At 45.2% G+C, this 22400-nt stretch overlaps 1 protein-coding gene across 2 annotated transcripts in view; it reads right to left on the bottom strand.

The window, feature by feature from the left end:
* Positions 1-2052: 2052 nt before the first annotated feature.
* Positions 2053-22400, bottom strand: part of EXOC4 (exocyst complex component 4) — a 674653-nt gene continuing 654305 nt past the window's right edge. For both annotated transcript variants that reach the window (XM_036427305.2, XM_036427297.2), the window contains one exon: positions 2053-3769. In XM_036427305.2, the coding sequence (XP_036283198.1) occupies positions 3532-3769 (238 nt within the window). In that variant the 3' untranslated portion in view covers positions 2053-3531. The remainder of the gene's footprint in view (positions 3770-22400) is intronic.

Below are 22400 nucleotides of genomic sequence, written 5' to 3'. Positions count from 1 at the left end.
TACCATGCGGATCACATGGAATAATGTGGTAAAACACAGCCCTGCATCTGACAGATAGTAGATGCTCAATAAATGATTTCTAAAAACAACACAATGGCAATCATAATCACACCATAAAAGCAACAGCGAAAACCAGGCACTAATGCTCAAGGTCTAATGCATTCCTGGATTCTCAGTCAGTAAATCCTGGCCTGGTGGGTAAGCGTGGGGTGAGGCGATGCCAGCCTCCCTCCTCTGGGGTATCTCTCCAAAGTCAGCGGGAAACAGAGGCCACGTTTCTACTGGGAAGAAGTGTGGTGGGCACTACGCTCACTTGACAGCCCTGAGTCCCTTATTTTTCTTTTCCATTGTGTGAATGCACCAACACTACAGTTTAAGAACACACGAGAAGCTGTTACAGACCACTGCTCTCTCCGTCCCAGGGACGCCCACTCCAGATGAGTGAGTGAGTGTCCTGGCAGTCTTTCTGATCACAGACATCAGTCTTTGGCCCACGATGTTAAAGCCATTTCTCAGATCACACAGGTTTCATCACGCCCACACCCAGCTCTGCTAGCAGAAGCTCTTCTCTGGGGTTGGCATCATTTTTAAAAGACATTTCCAGCTCCCTTGCAGTGGCTTCTGCATCTCATTATGCTCTTGGTAATTAGCTCTCTCATTGCACCCCAGCTCTGTGGCCGCCTTCCTGCACCTCTACAGAACTCCAGGCGGGCCCCTGCCTCCGCCCACGGGGACATCCCCTTCCAGCTGTTTACGCCTCACTCCAACTCCCACTTCGGAAAAACACTCCGCTGCCTCCACATCTGGCCATTCATTAGGTACTTCTTATAACAGCTGTGCCTCCCTGGGACAGGCTCAGGGCCTTTGCTGAGCCCGTCCCTCTGTTTCCTTGTTCCTGGACCTCATCACACCCCGCCCCCCCCCCCCCCCCCCCCCCCCCCCCCCGGTTGTGACCAGTTTGTCCCACGTCCCTGCCACATGAAGACGGTTGCTCCCAGGTGTGTATTCCGCAAACACGTTGCTTCTCAGGCACAAGCTTGTTGCTCAGAATGCTCCCTGCTTCCGTATCCTGCCAGAAGTACAGCCGTTTTGCTGGTCTTCTCAGATCACCCCGATGGAGTGAGTCTAGCCGGCCTTAGTCCTGTCACCCTCCGTGCTTTACTGGGCAATGTGTGTCCCCTGGTCTCGGGGAGGCAGCCATAGCCACACCTCAGAGCAAGAGTCCTGAGGACAACGGCCTCTACTCAGAGCCCGTGGGTCAGGAATCCAGTTTTTCCACCAACAAACAGTCACGGGTGAACTTAAGGCGCTGTGTAGCCATGGAGGGGACAGTGAACAGTGACATACCGTCCTGAGCTGCCAGAGGGCACAGCTGGGAGAGAGCAGCAGAGGGCTGGGCTGAAGATGTCAGCCCTCAATCCTACAAGCTGAGATGCCTTCTGAAGTGAAAGGGCAGCTGCGGCAGATGGAGAAGGAAAAGGGGGCCCTGGGAGGACAGTATCAGAGCAGAGGTTGTACAACTCTCCATCAGGACGGAAGTATAAGCTCTGTGTGACAGGAACTGTCTCGTGCCGGCCACCGCATGCACCCCGTGCCACCCGGGCTGTGACGGGCAATCACACCTTTGGCTGTCTGAGTGGTGGCATTAGTGCAGGCATCCATGGGGTTGACCCGACAGGGAGAATCATCAGGATCGGTTGCCAATTCAGCTTGGCTGTGCTTGAGGATTCTTCCCTGGCCATCTGAAACGTAAATCAGTGCCAGTGAGGCTGAGGAAATATTCAGACAGGAGTTTCCGGAGAGGATCTGGGGCTCCAAGGACTGAGGTCACTCAGCAGGGGGCAGTGCCCCGGGTGGAGGGCCCCCGGGTTTCTGGGTGACTGGCCCCCTCCAGGGTTATGCTGTGGCAGATCTGCTGGTTCCCATGCTCTGTTCTATGAAAGTGATACATGTCCTCGTGTCCAGAGCCAGCCCACGCCCACCAGCACTGGCACATAGATGGCTCAGGAAATGTTTGCTGAATAAAGAATACAAGGAAAACAACACACCAGGTTTAAGCTTCTCAAACACTTTAATTTTCTTTTGTTCCCACCAAGACCAAGGTTGTACAAACAGGTGTCAAATTCTGGACCATTGGGGTGTGAGGTTGCCATGTGAATCAAAGTCCCTGCTGCTCTCCCTCCCATGTGTGTTCAAGGCGTGTTGCAGCCAGCGCACGCTTTCTCCTGTGACAGATCACCCCAGGGTGCCAAGAACACGTGGCGACCCCAGGACAGTGGTGAGGCCATGTGGCAGGAGAAGTGAGCACTCACACCACCCAGGAGCACTTCAGAAGTGGACTCGGCTGGCTGGCACACGGAGGGGGGAGGCCATGGCTGCCCCTCTTCCTGGCACTCAGCTGAGCAGACGGGCAACTTCCTAAGGTGAGAAAGACCGAGGGGCTCATAGGAGGGTAAGTGAGCACCTAAGCATCACTCATACCCAATGTGTCCGGTGAGATGAAAAGTGTTCTAGCTGTTTTTTTCTCAGAAAGTGCACGGAGGAAATCAAGAAGACTATTGAATCACCTTTCATTCTGCCATTTTTTTTTAATTTTTTTTTTGTCAATTTGATGGTTCTTGGTTTTGAGACAGCAGAAATAAACATTAAAAGGTAAAGACCAACTCATAAGCTGTGGATGAGCCACTGAATAAAAAAAATAACACCTAGGGCATGCCTGGCCGGCGTAGCTCAGTGGTTGGGCATCGACCTATGAACCAGGAGGTCACAGTTAGATTCTGGATTAGGGCATATGCTCAGGTTGCGGGCTTGATCCTCAGTAGGGGGCGTGCAGGAAACAGCCAATGAGTGATTCTCATCATTGATGTTTCTATCTATTTCCCTCTCTCTTCCTCTCTGAAATAAAACAAACAAAAAGACACAGAGGACTCTTCCCCAGCTCGGAGGTGCTCCTGTTCTGCTCAGACAGGTTTGCTGAGAACTCTATCCAGCGGAGAAGCCACTCATTTGATCTTGGCAATCGACACAGAAAACAATGCACATACCTTTATTTCACTGAACTGAAAACTGACAAGGTCAAGAGGGTAAGATTCCTACTGTTCCTGTAAGAGAACCCGTGAAGCAGGTTTAGGAAGAGACTGAGGCTCAGGTAGCAGCTGCCTCCTGAAGGCTGCTGGGCATCAGTAACTCGTGCATTTATTTTCTCAGAGTCCCACAGACACAACCTTCCGCCTGGTCCCACCTAAGTCCCTTTGGAATCGACCTCATCAAAGTAGACATTAAATCAAAACATTCTGTACTGCAGACTCCCTCTGGAGTGTATATGAAAAGCCAAAACTAAAGAGGAAAAAATCCTTACACCTTCTCTCCACTAAAGCATCTCTCCACTACGTCAGCTCAGAATATACCAAATAACATGCCAAAAAAAAAAAAAAAAGAAATAAAAAAAAGAAATAAAAAAGTTTGGCTAAATAACCAGAAATGACCAATCCCAACCCCTGACCCCACACATAGTCCCACCCCCACCCCCTGCTACACCGTGGTTATCTTCTTATCCTTGGTGGCCTGCTTGATGGCAGCCTGCTCACAGATGATCTCCTTGAGCCGCTGCAGCCTCGTGTTCTGGGTGGTCTGGTCTCCCACTCCCGTCTGGCTGCGGTGCAGCAAGGTCAGGGCATGGATGTACTCCAGCTCCGTGTACTTCACGCCCTGGTCCACCACCAGGTTCAGGAGCTCGTCAGCCGTGTTGTACAGCATCTCGTAGTACTGCCTGAGGGAGAAAGAAGAACACTGCTCACCATCTCCGGAGCGATCTGTGTGGCTTTAGTGGTCATGGGTCTGCTGCTTATAATTGACTTGTTTCATCTATCCACTAAACGTTGATGGATCACTGGGCATTGTTCTGGGCCTTAGGAATATGATGGAGAATGAGACAGACCCAATCGCTGTCTGCTTGGAACTCACTGAGCTTCTTCATGACAATAGGAAGCCCTAAAAGATCTCATGTCTTTCAGAGTCCAATCTAGACTTCCTCTTATTGTGCATGAACCTCTAAAAAAAGAAAGCAGGACACAAAACCAAGAGGGAGCAAAACAATCATCGGGTGGGCAATGCCGACAGTGTTTGTCTCATTCAGTTCTTCACTCATTGCAGGCTCTGTGCAATGCTTGGTTTTCTTCTTTATAAAGTGGATAATAATAGTACCTACCTCTTAGGGTTATTGGAAAAATTAATCCATATAAAACACCTAGAATGGCACCCAACACAATTATATGTGCTCCATAAACATTAACCATTAGAAATATAATAACAATAATGTATTAACAGTAATGCAATAATGCTAATCTCACCTAATAATAGACAAATATGTAAACTGACCATACCTCTGCTATGCCCACAGCCAATCAGAGTGAGTATGCAATTAGAAGGCCAAAGATGGCACCCACTCAGCTGCTCCAGGTGCGAGGGGCCAGGTGGAGCAGGACTCCTGCTATGAGAGGAAGGGGGCAGGGTGGGGCGAGAAAGGATCTACAGGAGTGGAGTGCTGCAGCAAAGATAAGACAGCAGACTCCAGGGATAGTCTGCAGCAAAGACAAAGATAGCAGTCTGCATCGAAGATGACAGACTCTGGCCTAAGTCTGCAGCAAAGACGAAGGAGGCAGATTCTGGCTGGAGTGAAGGCCTGGGTCCTGGGTGCTGGAGGAAAACCCGTGCTGGAAGCCAAGGGAAGGAAGGCCTATTGCAACGGCCTCTAGTAGTATATAATAATGAGCAAGTTGTGGTCTCTTTCCTCAAATGGCTGAGACAAGTAGGAAAGTTAATGAAGAGCAGAGAAGTAATCATTGCATTTTTGGTGACAAGTTCATTTCCATGTACTGTCATGTACCCTCGCTGCACCTAGTAAGCTATGATTATCCCCTTCCTCAGTTAAGGAAACTGGAAGCACAGAGGAGTTAGGGGGCTTGCCCATGTCACAGAAACAGTGAGTGACTGTGCTGGGATAGGAACCTGGGTTTCTGACTCTCTTCAAGGACACAGCCAAGAAGAACATGCCAAGTGCCATGAGGAGGTGTTAGTGCCTGAGGAAGGGGAAATCACACCTTGCTGAGGGGCTGGTGAAGAATCCAGGAAGACTTCATGGGGGAGTGCCCTGCCAGGCAGGGTTTACAGGAAGGAAATGCTGGATCAAGGGAAAAGAGAAGAGCATGAGCAAAGGCAGGGCAGAGGAGGCTGGGTAGCCTGTGAAGTGTGGCTGAATGACGGGGAGTTGCAGGAAAAGACAGGAAGTCAAAAGGCAGAGAAGGGAGTCTGATATCAGGCGAGCTGAGTCGATAAAGGGCCCCTCCCCCACTCCCAAGGCCCTGTGGAGAGCAGAGGTGCCATTCCCAGTCCATCTTCTGGAAGATTAATGAGATGGTTAGCAGAGTGGTCGGAGAGGGTACTTGGCCAGGATTGTGGGGACAGACCAAGGCAGTGGGTTCAAGGCACCTCAGGGTGGAAGGGGTCTTGTAAGTCTATCAGGACCCCTGCTCAGAAATCTCTACTCCTGGGCTTGGGGCCTTGGATTTGTTTCTTCGTCATCAGGAGAAGCTTGAAAAAGTGGGTGTCCTAGGGAGAGCTAAGCCTTTTTGGAACAAGGAAGGCCCTCTGGGGTTCCATAAGTTCAAGAATGTTTTATTAATTGCTCATACAATGAGACTGGTCTTCACATGGCTATTTCCTTTTCCTGCTCTGCCAACCTCCTGCTCTAAATAAGATACTCTGCTTAAAAAAGAAATAGGATAGGGAATTCTATTTTGTGACTATGTCCTAAGAGGGTCAGGAATGGAAAGTGCTCATCTTAGACGGCAAGTGTTTGAGTGGCTCCTGGCAGCATCTTGTTCAACATCCTTGTGCAGGGTCCTCCTGGGGCCAGTTCTCTGTGGTGGTTTCACATGGGTGTTCAGTGTAACTTCACGGACCCACGTACTCAGGAATCGATGCTCAAGGATAGATAACCTTGAATGCAGGCACAGGCACCGCTGAGAGAAGGGATGTGTGCTTTCTCACCTCCAGAGGTCTGGGGCCCAGTACCGGCTCAAGTCAGAAACTTGTTTGAAGTTTTATGTTAAGCATAAAATCCACATGACCTATTCCCCCTCCATAACAAATCTGATGTAATTAAAAAAAAAAAACTAATTTAAAAAGATCCAATGCTGTAGGAAGAGGCATCATATTTACTAGGTGGCTTTACATGACCTCTGGCTTTCTCCCTGTTTGGACAAATGAGGCCTTCTTATCTAATGCTGTTTCCCTTACATACACAGGTGAGCCAGGGACTGCCCATTTATACACTGAGCGGCCAGATTATTATGATCTCTGAATGCATAATAATCTAGCTACTTAGTGTGTGTGTGAGTGTGAGCGTGTGTGTATAATATATACATATATACATATATACATATATACATATACATACATATACATATATATATATATATATATATATATATATATATATATATATATATATGGCCCAGTGCATGAATTCGTGCATGGGTGGGGGTCTGGCCAGCTTGTCCAGGGAGAGGGGACATGGGCAACTGGCCTGCCAACCTGCTGGTCGAACTCTTAGTCGAGGGGACAGTTTGCATATTAGCCTTTTATTATATAGGATATACACTGAGGGGACAGATTATTATGCGTTTGGAGATCATATCAATCTGGCCACTCAGTGTAGAACTAACCACACATTTAAAAGTGTCTCAGGAAGAACACATGTTCAAATCTAGATCTATAAATGGAATGAGAGAGAATTGGGGCCTGGGTTTCTTTCAAAGCTCGAAGGGACTAGGTAGCTGCAGTTCTACACTGGAGGTTCCCACACTGCAGAGCGCCTGGGGAGCGTGGGAAAAATACTGGCTCTGAGGCCCCTCCCCAGCTCCTCATATTCCCAAAGGTTCTGAGGCAGCCAGGAGGCTGAGCAAGGTCTGTAGAACCCTTCCCATCTTCTTCAGTCAAGGACCAATAGCATTAGGGAAGGAGACAGAAGCAGTAAGTGGGCTTTAATGCTTTTAAATGCAATAAAACCAAAAGAATTGGGTTTCTTTGTATTATGATGCTGATACTTTCATCATTTATCTTAAGAAGTATCATTGAACCCATCAAATCAGATGAAATTGTATTTCTCTTGAAAGAAATCGGATGAATTGTTTCCAGAGGTGAATGGCTGGTTTTCTACAGAGACCGCTACTCCACGCTGGGAGCAAACAACAAAAGGAAGAGGCCTGGATTTCTAGTCGTGGGTCCCCCAGTGTGATGAGTGATAAAGGACATGCCACCCAAGCCTTAATGTTGCAATATCCTCTGTGCAATGAAGACCTGTATAAATCCCAGAATGACACTCTGGTGAGGACTGAGAGACTAAAAGAGTCCTCAGGAGCCTCGGATAAACAGTGCCCCAGAATCTCGAAGCTGAGTTATTAAACAAAATTGACAGGTAACTGATGGTGTATTTTCTGTAGTTAGGGGAAAAAAACTCCCCATAACCACGATGATATATTAGATCATAAAGAAACATAAATATTTAAAGATAGAATGAAATTCATTCATCTTTCAGAATAGTACCCAGCCGCAAATAGTACTAAATCAGCCCAGCAGTGCGTGGGGAGGTGGGGAAAGGGGGCCATAAGGTGCCCTGAGGAGAAAATAGGAAAGTGCCCTGAACTACACAATTAGAATGAGTTTCTATGATAAACACTGCCATGCGGAAATGAAATCATGCAAACCAACCAGGATAAATAATTTATCAGCACTTATTGAGGCCTTAGGAAAATGAAAGCTTGATCTTTTATCACCAAGTGTTAAAACAGCAGCACTGGTTTCCCAGGCACGCTTTATGAAAGATAGCACTTGACTTAACTGCCGGGATGGGATTACATGCTGCTATGAGTTTGACATGCTTGGTTTAGACCCTTTTGGCTCATGACTTGTGGAGTGAGTCTCTCCATAGCCCATAACACCTCAGGGCCAATGGCTAGACCTGGACCGAATGTTCTCTTCTGGAAACTGGAGTCCATTGTCTTCCTGATGGGGTGACATTTTGTGAGAGGAAGTCCCCTCTTGTGCACACAGTAATATTAATAATAATAATGTCTACCTTTTAGCTCCTTTAACACAATCTACCCTAGGTACTGCAGTTATCTATTATTATTTTAAAAGTATTTTTATTGATTTTAGAAAGAGGAAGGGAAAGGAGAGAGACTGCAACATCAATGATGAGAGAGAATCACTGATCGGCTGCCTCCTGCACGCTCCCCACTGGGGATCAAGCCTGCAACCTGGGGATGTGCCCTTGACTGGAATCAAACCTGGGACCCTTCAGTTCTCAGACTGATGCTCTGTCCATTGAGCCAAACCAGCTAGGGCCAATCATTCATTATTTACAGACTAGTGGCCCAGTGCACAATTCATGCAAATTGAAAGGAAATTAATTAGAAGAAAAAATTTAATATCACTATTCGCCCTTTCTCTATAATAGAAGTGTCAACCAAATTCATGATAGACAATAATAGATTGAAACACACATGTATGATTGGTGCCAGCAAGAACTTTATATGTATCATGCATGCGTGAGACAATGTTTATTTTTAAACTTCCAGTGCACATCATATGTACCGGCTGGCCAGCCAGCCAGACATATGGTTGGTCCCTTAGCCTTTTCTTTTTCTTCTTCTTCCTCTTCTTCTTCTTCTTCTTCTTCTTCTTCTTCTTCTTCTTCTTCTTCTTCTTCTTCTTTTTTTAATAAATCTTTATTGTTCATAATATTACAAATGTTCCTCATTCCCCCACCCCCCTTCATTGCTCCCCTCTACCAGGTTCCCACCCCACCCTCTGCCCTTTCCCCACTCCCCATTGTCCTCATCCATAGATACACAGTTTATGTTCAGTTTCTTCCCACACCCCCCACTCCCCTTTTCCCCGAGAATCGTCAGTTCACTCCCCTTCCATACCTCTGATTCTATTATATTCACCAGTTAATATTGTTCATCAGATTTTTTAGCCTTTTCTATATATAGGTTGCCAGTGCACGTCATATGTACTGGCTGGTTAGACGGTTGGATGGATGGACTGTCGGTCACTTATATATAAAAAAGGAGCTTTAGCAAGTGATTTGTCTAAGGCCCCCGAATGGAGGGCTTTGAATCCTGGGCTCACTCCAAAGCCACCAGAATACAGAAATATCTGAAACTCTAAAAAGCAGAAGTACTAATTTCAAAGAATACTTGTGTAGCTAATTCATTTTCAGTATGATTTAGGAAATATGAATTTAATAAAATTTGCATAATAACTCAACTCTCTGCCTTCTATTGTATGGTAGCAATAGAAGCTAGTATTTTGGCAATTCAAGATTCACTTCCACAGTACAGTTATAGTTGAATAACAGTGGGCTTAATCTGGGAATTCAGTGCTCTAAACCAAATAATGAAGTCACTTTGTAAATCCAGCATTTAGGACTCATAGGAAAGCTTTTTGGCTTTTTCATTCATTTTGTCACCTCTCTTTACTTCTCCCTTTTTGCCCCTACAAGCTAGTAGCAGGCGTCCTCAAACTTTTTAAAGTGGGGGCCAGATCATGGTCCCTCAGAGAGCTGGAGGGCCGGACTATATGAACTACTAATTCCTACTGTAACACCTCGGCTGCGCTCACTGCCCAAAAAACCTGGCGGGCCGGATCAGACTTCTCTGCGGGCCGCATGTGGCCCGCGGGCCGTAGTTTGAAGACGCCTGCATGGATAAGGTGACCTTTCTTTCTAAAAGCTGGCTGCCCTTCTGACTCATTACTTCCTCCAGGTGGAGAGAGAATTAAGTGATTTCACTGTAAAGACTTTCTCATCTAGTCCTGAGATAAAGAGCGTGTTAATGTCAACAAGAGACATAGGCCCTGAAACTGACTTTTTAAAGTTTCAAAGGAAGAAAAATTTCCCGGAATATAGCGTAGTAATAACGGCTGCTCCTCGTGTGCCTTTTAGCCAACGGTTGCAGCATTTTGAACACTTAAATAAAAATCCAGTTGTAGAAGTGCCAATGAATTATCAGTTAAAACATTCAACTACTGTCTCCTTGCTCACTCAGTGATACATATGACAATAAGCAGGAAAGAGAGAAAAGAAAGGAACTGAATAATCTATAAGCTAGATAATCATCCCATAAATAATTGAGAGGTAGTTTTAGCAGAAAGACTTAGGGCAATAAATAAACATTAGGAGATCACCTACACTCAGATGCTAGTTAAGTCTCATTGCCCAACCAGCTGTGTGACCTTGGGCAGATGCTCCCAGCTTCTGGGACCTCTGCTTCCCAAGAAACACAAAAAGGCTAGAGCAGGTGCTACTAAGCCCGAGCATTTTTGGATTTTAATACCTTTACAGTATCCTCTGCCTGGTCCTTTAATATCGTGGGCTTCTGCCAGAATTATAGGTGCTGACTTCCCCAAGCCCTGACTGCAAGATGCTGTATGGTGGGTTTGAAAGCATTCTGAACCAGTGTAAACTTAGCTCACGGTGCCTCCCAGACCACAGATAACCTGGATGGCAGTCCCGTGTGACCAAATCCATTCATTGATTGAAAAAGATAATATGATTGATTGCTCTCATTTGCATACCCCTTTGAAGAGTTTAGAGTGTATTACAGACAAGACTGAAAATGCTAATCTGAAATAGTTGAAGCTACTTTCATTTTAGGAATGAGAAAACGAAGACAGAGAAAAGTGAAAGCATTTTAGAGAGTTGGGGGCAGAATTAGATCTAGGTGCTATACTGGGCTAGTTTCTAACAGTCCGACAACAGTTGGGCAGGGTTTTGTTCTGATCAGGATGACACTCCAGAAGAAAAGTAAAGTATGGCCTTTGGGAACGTCCATGTGAAATTCCCTCCCCTGACGGAGATCATCCGGAAGGTGAAGAGAGCCGGGAGTGTGGCAGGAAGGATAGCACGGGCTTCCTCCATGTCATTTACCCCTATTTTCTTCATGTGGAGGGACACACACACACACACACACACACACTCACACACCAGGGCCCTTCGTCAGTGGCACTGTGCTTGAGTGGCAGTCACCTGCTGGCCTGGCTCTGACACTCCCCAGCTGCAGCAGGATGGAAGTGTCTCTCCTGGGAAGACAGGAACAGTTAAAGCCCCTGGGCTCAGCCCTGCTGGGAATGCATCCTGGTATCTCTCCTAGTCATAGCCACAGTCTTGCCTTATTTCTCTTAAAACACACACCCACAACCACTGGGCACCACCAAAGAATTCCTCTGAGACCCACCCCTGGAGAGAGTGACCTCTCCCAAGCTCAAAAGCGGAAACATTTCTTTTCGCTCCCTTAGCTACAAACTCTGCTCCTCACCTCTGGGACACCTTCTACATTTATAAAGAACTGTGGTTGAAGTTTTCTCTTCAACAATGTAAGGACTCATAGTCACTCTCTGCTGCATCAGATAATTGTTTAAATGAAATTTTCTTCACCATGGCTGGGAGAAGATCTGCATTTTAAATTCAGCACAATTAAAACTGTCTGTCTCTGGTCTGGGCACTGCCTTTGATCAAACTCCAATTGTATGAATAATTATTCCGTCCATTAAGAAGTCTGCCCAACTTCTCCTCCCATTTTGAAGGTTTTAATAAATATTGATCAGGCACATTTCTGTTTGCACTTGCCAAAGCAATTCTGATGGATTCATCTTCAGATGTTATCAAATAATGAAATATGAAAGAGTGAATAGAATTACCCTCTTGTTCTGTGATTTTTTATTTAGGTCCCTCATTTTACTTTCATAATTGTGTTTGTCTCATACTCCTGTAAATGTTCTTTTGATTATCAAAGGGTGAGTCCAGGTTGGTTAAGGAGAGCTGCTCTGTGGTAAATATCACTTTAGAGAGTCTTTTCCATAAAAAAAAATAAATTATCTAATAGCACAGGTTGATAAAAGAACCTCGTATTATGCAGTCTGTTGGCCTCAAAGCAACATGATTTTTACCAATTAGCACATGGCCCTTACTGGATATTTTCTGCTAAACTATATATTCTTAGATTAGTGATCTGGGAAACAACTGCTGAGATATGCTGAATAAAAAAAAAATTCAGATGCCCTATGGTTTTTCAGTGTGAAGTAATGAAATGGAATTATTATCTGGCTGGTGTGGCTCAGCTGGTTGAGCATTGTCTTATGCACTGAAGGGTTGCCAGTTCAATTCCTAGTCAGAGCACATACTTGTGTTTTGGATTTGACCTCCAGTCAGAGAGCAAACAGAAGGAGACTGATCAATATTTCTCTCTTATGTTGATGTTTCCCTCCCTCTCTCTCCTTCTCCCTTCCTCTCTCTCTAAAATCAATTTAAAAATTGAAGTGGAATTATCAATAAATAATGCAAAGAATTTTTTCAAAGGACAACCTAGTATTATTATTACTAGTGCTTAGGAAACTCTAATAGCATTTAAATGCTAATATAATGCAGAAATGTATAGTCCTTGTTGCAAGAAGTTTCTTTTATCTGCACTTAAAAAAAAAAAAATCCAATCCAGGCCCAGATCAAAGGTGTCTAAGGCACTAGGCAAATGCTTTCATTGCAAGCAAGGTGAATCTGGGGATGACGCCTGCCCACCCATACTACCCCCAAGGAGTCAGAGGGCCCTAGAGAAGGTGAAGACCCAAGGTCTCTGCTCTAGGTGACTCTCAGAGTTGGTGATGGGATGGAGAAGTGAAGGGTGACAGGGTTGGGTTTCTGTATTTACAATATGGAGATCCTTCTCCACCTGTGTTTGGGGAGACAGGAGTGGATTGCGTGGCTTTGATGGAAAACCTGAGAGCATTATGCCAATGAGGTCAGAGTAAGGCTGACTCTGGTAGGTGCCAGTTCATTCTATTCTTGTGCCACTGCCTCTGCCTCTGGCCAGCAGCTCACAAATGTGTGAAGCAGAGGACTGGATGGGGTTGATGAATAGTTCACTGCAAGCCATTATCACCACCAGGGTTATTATTATAGATGCAAAGACTGCTACTCAGCCATTCGTTGGCTGAGTTAGTCAAACCCCAACCCCTGACCTTTTGATCTAGTTAGAAACCCTAATCCATGTATCTTGTTTGTTCTAAGAGATTTCTCTACTTTGCTAAGAGACCATATCTTTTAGGAAGGGCCAGAAAGGAAAACGATTTTGGCAGAGAAACAAAAAAATCAGCAGATTATTAAAAAAGTGTGAGCATATGCAAATTGGCAGGTCCCAATGGCAAAACTCAGCATGTTTACTAAACCTTTACAGTTATTTATGAAAGAGAGAAAAATCTAAATAAAACAAAGCTGCAAAATGAGCCACCTGAGATCCAGGGACATGTGACTCAAGATGTCAGTTTAAAAAAATGATAGACTAAATCAGAAGGAGCTAATGGAAATATGTAGAGCATCCAGCAGGGTTTAATTAAAGACCCAACCACTCTGCCAATGGGTAGCTTGTGAATCTGGGAGATGGAAAGACCACTGTGGATGATATATATTTGGCTGTCAGTGAGTCATTTTTTACAGTGCCTCTAAAAATATTACTAGCAAAATGAATTCAGTCTGAATGGCTACCCCTGATAGGACATGGGCTGAAAAATAAACAAAGGGAAGTGATAAAGGCAAAGCAACTCATTCAGAAGAGAAAGCAGCTGGCCAACGCTGAGGACACTGGCTTCTAACTGACCTCACTTAACACCTTAATTAACGTGCAAAAGCATACAGAGTGCTGGAAGCCGCAAATGCTACCACATGGGGAAAGGCTGTGAACAGCTACAAAGAAAGAGAAATACTGTAAGGACTCCAGAGCAGCCCAAGTCCATTGTGTGGAAGCAATTCCAACCTCCTACATTCCATGGCTGGGAGAACCTTAGAACAGCACTGGTAAAAATGGTCCATGAGGGTGTATGTGTGTGAGGTGGAGGGATATCCCCAGAGCATTTTTTTTTTTTTTTTACTTCCTATGAAAAACAGTGCTGGTTACAGGACAAGGAGGTGATGACCATCTCTGTCCCTTTACTTCACAGTTGTGGATGGCTTTCTATCGTAAGCCATTCAAAAGAAAATCAGAAAAGAGCACCAAATGGGATTAAAAGGACAGAAAGTTGGAGGAAAATAGAAGCATAAAGGATATTCAGTCCACTTTTTGCTCAAATGTCAGCTTATCTGTAAGTGAGGGCATTGGGAGGGAGAGGTTTTCCCTGAAAATAGAGGCCTGATGCATGAAATCTGTGCAAGAGTAGGCATTCCTGCTTCCCTCTGGTACCCGGCACCCAGGCTTCCCTCCTCCAGCCCCGGCGTGGTCAAGAAGGACTTCCTGAATGACGACTGATCTAATTAGCATATTACCCTTCTAATATTATAGATGATACCTGCCCTTTGTAATCAAGCTCTGTCCCTTTTCTGAGTTTTACTTTTGTTTTTAGTGCTCACCTCCATCTAAAAATGTATTTTTCCAAAAATACCTTAAGATATGTTTTATAAGTATAAAGTACATATTAGATAAGTGTATGTATAAAAGTAGAGATGCGGGGTAAGAGCCTGCATTCGGAAACCGGGGGCTGGACTCTGACTATTGGTGTGCTCATGGGCTATGTATTCATCTCTCCGTGCCTTATTTTCATTTGAGAAAGGAAATAGAAGGATCAGATGATGAAGAACAGTGGCTGCAATAGAGTGTTTATTACATAACCAAGTGTCTGCCACACCCCTTTGTAGAACACTCAGTAAGGGCAGGGCTGGATTCTGTCACTCCTTGTTACCCACTGGCCTGAGAACAGGGCCCCGAGTAGTGTTGAATAAATAAAAAGGAATGAATGAATGAGAGAGCCAGCAGTCAGGCAATCTCACTGAGTGGCATAATGCAAACAGTAATCTGATTCTTTGACTCTGGGAGGGAGGAACTATGGTTAACACAGCGGCTCAGTGTAAGGGCCACAGCTCTCTGATGCTGTTCTGAGCAGGAGATGTGGGGCACCTTGACTCTGAATAACTGGATGCAAATGGAAAAGGGGAGCACCAAGGGAGAGGTGCACTGCTGACTGATGATCTGCAATCCCCCACTTATCTTTCCTTCTCTGGTGGAGACAGACGAGACCTTGGATGTTTCTTGGCCTGGCTGGACTTCAGCTTCTTCATTTACCCCCTGAGATGAGTAATATCACTTACAGGTTAGGTTTGAGGATGAAAGCAAACGATCAGTAGGACGCTCGCTATGTAACAATGGAAAGGAGAAGAGCTCACTGGTCTTATATTCTTTACAGGCTGCCTCTGTGTTATTTCTTCCTTCACAACTGTATGGGGCATCATATCCCCTACACTGCAATGGCTTTTTATTAATCCTTCTCTCTCCACTTGGAAGAAGGATCTATTTTCTTTCTTTTCTTAAGATGAACCCTATGCCTTTGATCCCAATGTCTCCCAATGCTTTTAGGACCCTCCTGAGGTTGTGTCTGGTATCTACCCCTGAAAACAAAACAAAGCCAAACAACTGGCCCCAAATCTTGTGCTCCCCCCTCCCATCGTTTCTTTTCTTCTTTCATTGTTGATTTCTAGAAAAAATCATTTGTATGTCTGAAAGCCGCCCTTCTGTCTGAAACTATCAATATATTTAAAAGTCACCAATGACATCCTAGTGCACAAACCCAATGGCCTTTGCTTAGCACTTTCCCCCTGGACAGTTTTCCATCCTAAAGTCAACTGGCATTGAGACCCATTATATAGGCTCCTTTGGCTTTTCACTGGCCCCTCCCGTCTGTCCACCAAGGGCATTCCTGCCAGCCAGGCTGGCCCTCTGTCCTTTCTTTGCTTCCAAAAGTCTTCTCTATACATGAGATGTTTTCTCTTTCTTTTTAAAGATCTGGTCTCTTATCTGGTTTGGCTCAGTGGATAGAGGATCAGCATGCAGACTGATGGGTCCTGGGTTCAATTCCAGTCAAGGGCATATGCCTGTATTGTGGGCTCGATCCCCAGTAGGGAGCATACAGGAGGCAACTGATCAATGATTCTCTCTTACATTGATGTTCCTATCTCTTTCTCCCTTTTCTTCCTCTCTGAAATCAATAAAAATATATTTTAAAAAAAGAAGATCTGGTCTCTTAATAGATCAAAGTTTCATTTTCTCTGATTTGCAGACTTTTTTTTTTTTACCAGACGCCTTATCAGGTAGCCCCCTGACTTCCAAATTTTGCTTACAAAAGTGTAGTTTGCAAAACCTCAAATTAGTAACATGGGGGTGTTAAAAGAATCAGATGAAGAACCATGGCTGGAATGCGTAAGTGCAGTGTGAGTTATTATGTAAATAAGTTCACTTTTGAGCTTCTGCTCTTCCACCTCTTTTGATGATGATTCCCAGGCCTATCATTATAGCATCTTTCGTTCCTTTCTTCTTTCCACTTTCAGCATCCCAGATCTTAATCACTGCCCATTGGGCTGCTACAACAGTCACCTAATGTGGTCTCCACAAGCATTAACTCCTCCCAGGCCAAGTTCCAGTTCAACAATAGCCACAACCACAACCTGTGTGTTTACTAGTGCTAATAGGATTAAGCCCAGACTCTGATACCCAAGGCCTTTTAAAGATCTGGTCCCAGCCCACCTTTCCTCCCACTTTGATATGGAGGAGAAAACCCCTGTATCAACCTGCTATGTTAGTCAAACTGAACTCCTCACTGTTCCTCACACACACCTTGTATTTTTTGGCTCTGTCTGTGTATCCAAAATCCAACAACCTTCAAGATTCCTGAAACACTCTGTGCCCTAGGAGCTATCTGAGCAGTTCTCTCTTCTGTTACTTACTTTATGGGTCACCCATTAAGATATATCATTCAGAGAAGTGTCTTTTTTTTTTAAAAAAAATTATTTTTGACATGGTGATACAATAAAGAAAGGTATCAGGTATGTTATTACTTATATAAACTTGGAAAAGTTACTTGACTTTTTTGAGCCTCAGTTTCCTCATCCATAAAATGAGGATATTGATAGTTCCTACTCACAGGGTAGTTAGGAGTAGTAAATGAGTTAATATCTGTAAAGTGCTTAGAACAATGCCTGGCACCTAATATATAACTATTTGTTAAATAAACAAACAAAACAAAACAAAACAGAAATAAAACACAAGGTACACAGTGCAAACTCTCCCACTCCTGTGTGCTATCCCCAATGTCTATGTGTCCTTCCAAATACACTGTATACCTACACAAGCACAGCAGCACACACCCATACCCACACCCACACCCACACACTGCACGTAAAGAGAAATGGTGTTTACACGCTCCATTGCACTTGGCTTTTCCCACTGAACACTAGATCTTAGAGATGGTTCCATTTCAGTCTACATCGACCTGACTTATTCTTAATGGCTGCAGAGAATTCAACTGTATGGATGTACCATAACATATATTTATTAACTTCTCTCAAATCGCAGCCTTCTTGACAAAAAAGGCGATGTCTTATGACTGCAGCATCCTCTGTGCTTAAATAGTACTTTAAAATTCTTTTTTCTATGTGTTTATTTCCACAACAAATATTTAAGCATCAATTATGCAACAAGGAACATAGCGTAGGTACTACAGACGTGAATAAAACCTAGTCCTTGTTTTCTGGGGGTAGAGTCTGGTGTGACAGGAGCCGTGCAATTGCAGCAACATGACAGCAGCTTAATAAAGAACAAGTGAGACTCTGAGACCATCAACAGGAGTGGCTATGCACTTAGAGCAATCGGGGAAGACTTTGTGGAGGAAACATTCATGATGAGGCAAACGTGAGAGGAAGAAAGTACTCGATGAGTAAAGAAAATGGGATGTGTGAAGTGTGTGGGGAAGTAGGAAGAATGTAGTTTGAGGGGGGATTGCAAATGGTTTACTTCTCACAGGAGTGCAAGAGTATGTGGAGGGGAGGAGGGACAGGCGCTAGAAAGGTAAACATTCCAGCTCTCGGTGGGCCTGCTGTCATGCCAGAGACTGTGGGCTTCCATGCGAGGTGGAAGAGGGGTGGAGGGTGAGACTGCTTAGAGTTGTCAGCCTTGCATTTGCCTGAGTGGTAAAATAAAACAATGATCTATTATTACCAGGATTTAATGAAAGAAGATACTTTAAGACTCCTCAAGTAGAAAAGAAATAATCTCAAAATAAAAGGTCTATGCTTTCTTTTTTATACTTTTTAAAAATATATATATTTTTTGATTTTTTTACAGAGAAGAAGGGAGAGGGAGAGAGAGTTAGAAACACCCATGAGAGAGAAACATCGATCAGCTGCCTCCTGCACGCCCCCTATTGGGGATGTGCCTGCAACCAAGGTACCGGAATCAAACCTGGGACCCTTCAGTCTGCAGGCCGATGCTCTATCTACTGAGCCAAACCAGCTAGGGTCATGCTTTCTTTTAATGAGAAACTCACTACATGGTCATTATTTCCAGGGGATGAGGATAGCTGACACCCTGGCACTTGGGAACTAATTCTGTAATTGATGTGGAGAAAACTGAAGACAGAGGGTTTTAGAGAAAAGTTGGACACAAGGCCATATGTGATGTAGAGACCCTTCCTGCACAGGGTGGAGGACACAGTCTGAGAATCAGGAGCGCCTTCAGATGGTGGGAACACCCAGCTTCCCCTGTCAGGGCTTATCATTCTTTAGGTTTCATCACCACTCCATGACCCAAAGCTAGACAAAATCAACCTCAAAGAGAGAGAAGGGTGCCAACAACTCATCAGAAAAAAATGTTGAGGCTGTCACCTCTAGTAACTTCTATGAATAGGGCCATGGTACTATTGCAACATGCACAATTGGACTAAGACAAGGCAGAGAGGACAGGGAAGGCTGGCAGTGGGAACAGAGGAGAGCAGGGGCGACACCTTTTACCCAGAGATACCTCCATCCTATCCCTCCACTGGTCTGGTAGAAATGTGAGGAAGGGAGGACCTAAGATGCATATAATCTCTCTCTCTCTCTCTCTCTCTCTCTCTCTCCCTCTCTCTCTCTCTCTCTCTCTCTTTCCCTCTCTCTCTCTCTCTCTCTCTCTCTCTCTCTCTCTCTCTATATATATATATATATATATATATATATATATATATATATATAAAGCCCATGGCTGTAATGTTGTAACGGACAAACAACTGGTCATCAGGAGGTGCATTAATGGATCGTACCAGCGTTGTAGGTCTGGGGTACTGCCTTGAACGGCAGGTCTGGGGTTTTGTATGGTTTCAGATCATGCAATGCAGCCCACTGGCTCTAATAACAGCAAAGCTGGCAGCCAGCCATCAGGTGGGTGGGAGCAGTGAGGCAGGCATGGAGAGGCACATGAGGGTGGGCAGGGCCACACAATTTCGCACGCTGAGCGTCTAGTTGTATGTCAAATTGTAAGTTAGGAGTATGATCACTATCTTGTTTAATCTCTTGACAAGCACACACAGTAGGCTAGATGACTTTAGTTTGGCAGATAAATAGAGAGTCTGAGAAGAAGGCCATAGTATCATGTGACTGACATGCAATTAAACCCTGGCTCCTTGGATTCTTCCCTAGTTATGGGAGTTTCTGAGAATTCCATACTACGTAGCAAGAACTTAACAGCAGATTCTTAAGTTTAGCCTCAGATTTAAGTCCATGGTGGGTATCTGGAGGAAAATGAGATGTAACAGGGTAAAATTAACCACAGGCAAATGCATTCTGTGAGTCAGAGAAAATGGGGCATGAGGGACAGAATAGCAATTTTTTGAAAATGGCCCTTTTCATATAAAAAGACTAGTACAGAGACACAGCAATGCTACTCTCCTAAGTCTATATATAGAGAAAAGGCCTTTAATGGGAAAACATATATAGCATTTGCATCCTTTTTTTTAGAAAGAAGAAAGTATTGGATTTGAAAGGGCAACTTATGAGAGAAGGTCTTTGAGTCTTTAATGCCTCTATTTAAATGCTAATGCTAACCTATAGCTCCGGACCACACAGAAATGAAAGATTTTAAAAGACCAAAAAGTGAATTTAAAAGGAAACCTTAATGCTTGAAGAAGATATTTTTTTATTTTTGAAGGGAAGCAAACACATGGGATTTCACGAGAAGCACACACTTCTGATGAGGGCAAAATCCATGGGCCCCCCAGCAGGTGAATGTGAATGGAATTTCCCTTCAAAACCTGGCCATGGAGCTCCAGGTCTGTCACAAAGTGTACCTGGGAAGGGGGATGCTTTTTCAGCTAACTGAGCTGCTTTCCTTAGAGCTGATGGAGCCCTACGATACCTGACTGGTAGGGAAGCTGGAGACCCAGGTGAGCACAGGCCTGGGGTCAGGTGGCTGGACTGGGAGGACACGAGGGCACAGCGAGGGCCTCCACAGAGTGCCGCTGGATTTCCTGAGGGAGCAACAGCAGTGACTGAGGCACAGCGCTGGGGAAAGGCCTGTTGGAGTCAGAAGCAGGATTAAGGCTGGAAGACCGTGTGCCACACGTGGTGCCAGGGAAACCAGCTCAGCCAAATGAAATGAAACAAAGCCCAGAAATTGCTGTGATGGGGAAAATGCCTAGGAAGGGGGTCCAATAGGTTTCTAGGGGTTTATCATATTTTACATAAGTTTATCTGGGTGATGGCAATCAAGATGCACAATAAAGATTTGTACCGTTTCCTGTATATATGCTATGCTTTAGTAAAAACATATTACTTTCTCCTTCTAATCCCACCTCCAGAAAAACACAAAAGAAAGATAAAATAAAAAAGCAGGTAGTATGTCAGATGATGGGGTGGGCACTGGGATACACACACACACACACACACACACACACACACACACACACACACACTAGAGGCCTGGTGCACTAAATTCCTGCATGGGGAGGCGGGGTTGTCCCTCAGCTCAGCCTGTACCCTCTCCAAACTGGGATTCCTCTCACAATCCAGGATTGCTGGCTCCCAACTACTTGCCTGCCTTCCTGATTGCCCCTAACTGCTTCTGCCTGAAAGCCTGATCACTCCCTAACCACTCCCCTGTCAGCCTGATCATGACTAACTGCTCTCCTGCCAGCCTGATTGCCCCTAACTGCTCTCCTGGCCTGGTCACCCTCAACTGCCCTCCCCTGCAGGCCTGGTAACTCCTAACTGCCCTCCAAGTGCTTCCCACATGGCCCAATGGGCTCCACAGCGAGCTGGGCTGGCCCTCCCACTCTCCTCCTGTGGCCCCGAGCAAGTGCTGCTCTCAGGACAAATCAAAACCAGAGAAGATGGCAGAGGGGACCAGTGGAGAGTCCTGACAAGCCAGAGTAGACTTACGAGAGGAGAGTGAAGCCCACTCTGCCTGGACCCTGCCATTGACCTTGCCGCTAGACCATACTCCCTCGTTGGCCAGGCCAGTCTATGACCAAGGTCATGCTAACACCCTGCTCCAATGAGCACTGCTGTGTTGGAGTTGCAGAGTTTATGCAGGGGAGAAGCCTTCTGTCTGTCCTGCCCACAGGAGCCTGCTCTGGCCAGTTCCTGCTCCTCTCTCCACTCTTCCTCTCAACACCTGGTCTGAAGTCACAGGCACAGGAAGGAACTCACCTGCTGCCACAGAATTCACCTGAACCATAGCCCTCCTCAGCACACCCAGTATAGGTCAAACCCCACAGACATCAAGGTCTAAGGTCCTGTCAGAAGATTACACGTCACTTAGGAGCCAGGAAGAAAATGCCATGCCGGAGGCTCCTGTGTGTCCCAAACCAGGCAACTAGGGTGGCCCTCTCCCTCTGGGCTTATCTTTCTGCTGAGATCTGCTCTGCTGGCAATTCTCCATGTTTCCAAGAGAAGCATTTCAAGCAAACATTGGGTTGCAACCAAATGTTTCTGCAAGTGTGTTTTCAGGCCAGGGGTTGCAAATATTTACAAACCATGCGGGTGGGGAAACTAGTGATTTGTTTCAGAAATAGTTGCTCAGTTGAGGGGACAAAACCAACGCTACCAAGTACAGCCGGGATGCTATTAAATCATGTCTGTGCGTTCTTGTTCTTCTGTATTCCCGTGACAGTGTGGGTGTGACGCGACACCTCAGTTGCAGCCCATCCAGTCCTCGTCCTGCCACTGGCTAACTAGTGGTCACGATGGTTTAACTTTTCCCGTGGTACCTCAGTTTCCGTATCTGGGAAATGAAATGGATTAGACTAGAGCAGATGACATCTGAAAATCATCCCAACCCTGAAGGGAGGCTGAAGTGGGGGAAGCACAGAATTATTAATATTATTCCTATTTTTCCAGAAAAGAACTCCAGGCTGAGAGAGATCAGGAAGAGCAGCAGAGGCTTAATCTGTTCCTCGTAAGCCCCAAAATATCACACCACACGGGCTCCCAACGTTGGTCTGGCTCCCTGGCTGCCTCTGTATTGAACAGTGCTGTACCCAGTCACAGAGGGTCC

This window comes from Pipistrellus kuhlii, unplaced genomic scaffold (genome assembly GCF_014108245.1).
Source record: "Pipistrellus kuhlii isolate mPipKuh1 unplaced genomic scaffold, mPipKuh1.p scaffold_m20_p_10, whole genome shotgun sequence".
In the NCBI taxonomy this organism is placed as follows: domain Eukaryota; kingdom Metazoa; phylum Chordata; class Mammalia; order Chiroptera; family Vespertilionidae; genus Pipistrellus; species Pipistrellus kuhlii.
Note: the sequence above shows the minus strand (reverse complement) of the source record. Positions and strands in the feature narration are given on the sequence as shown.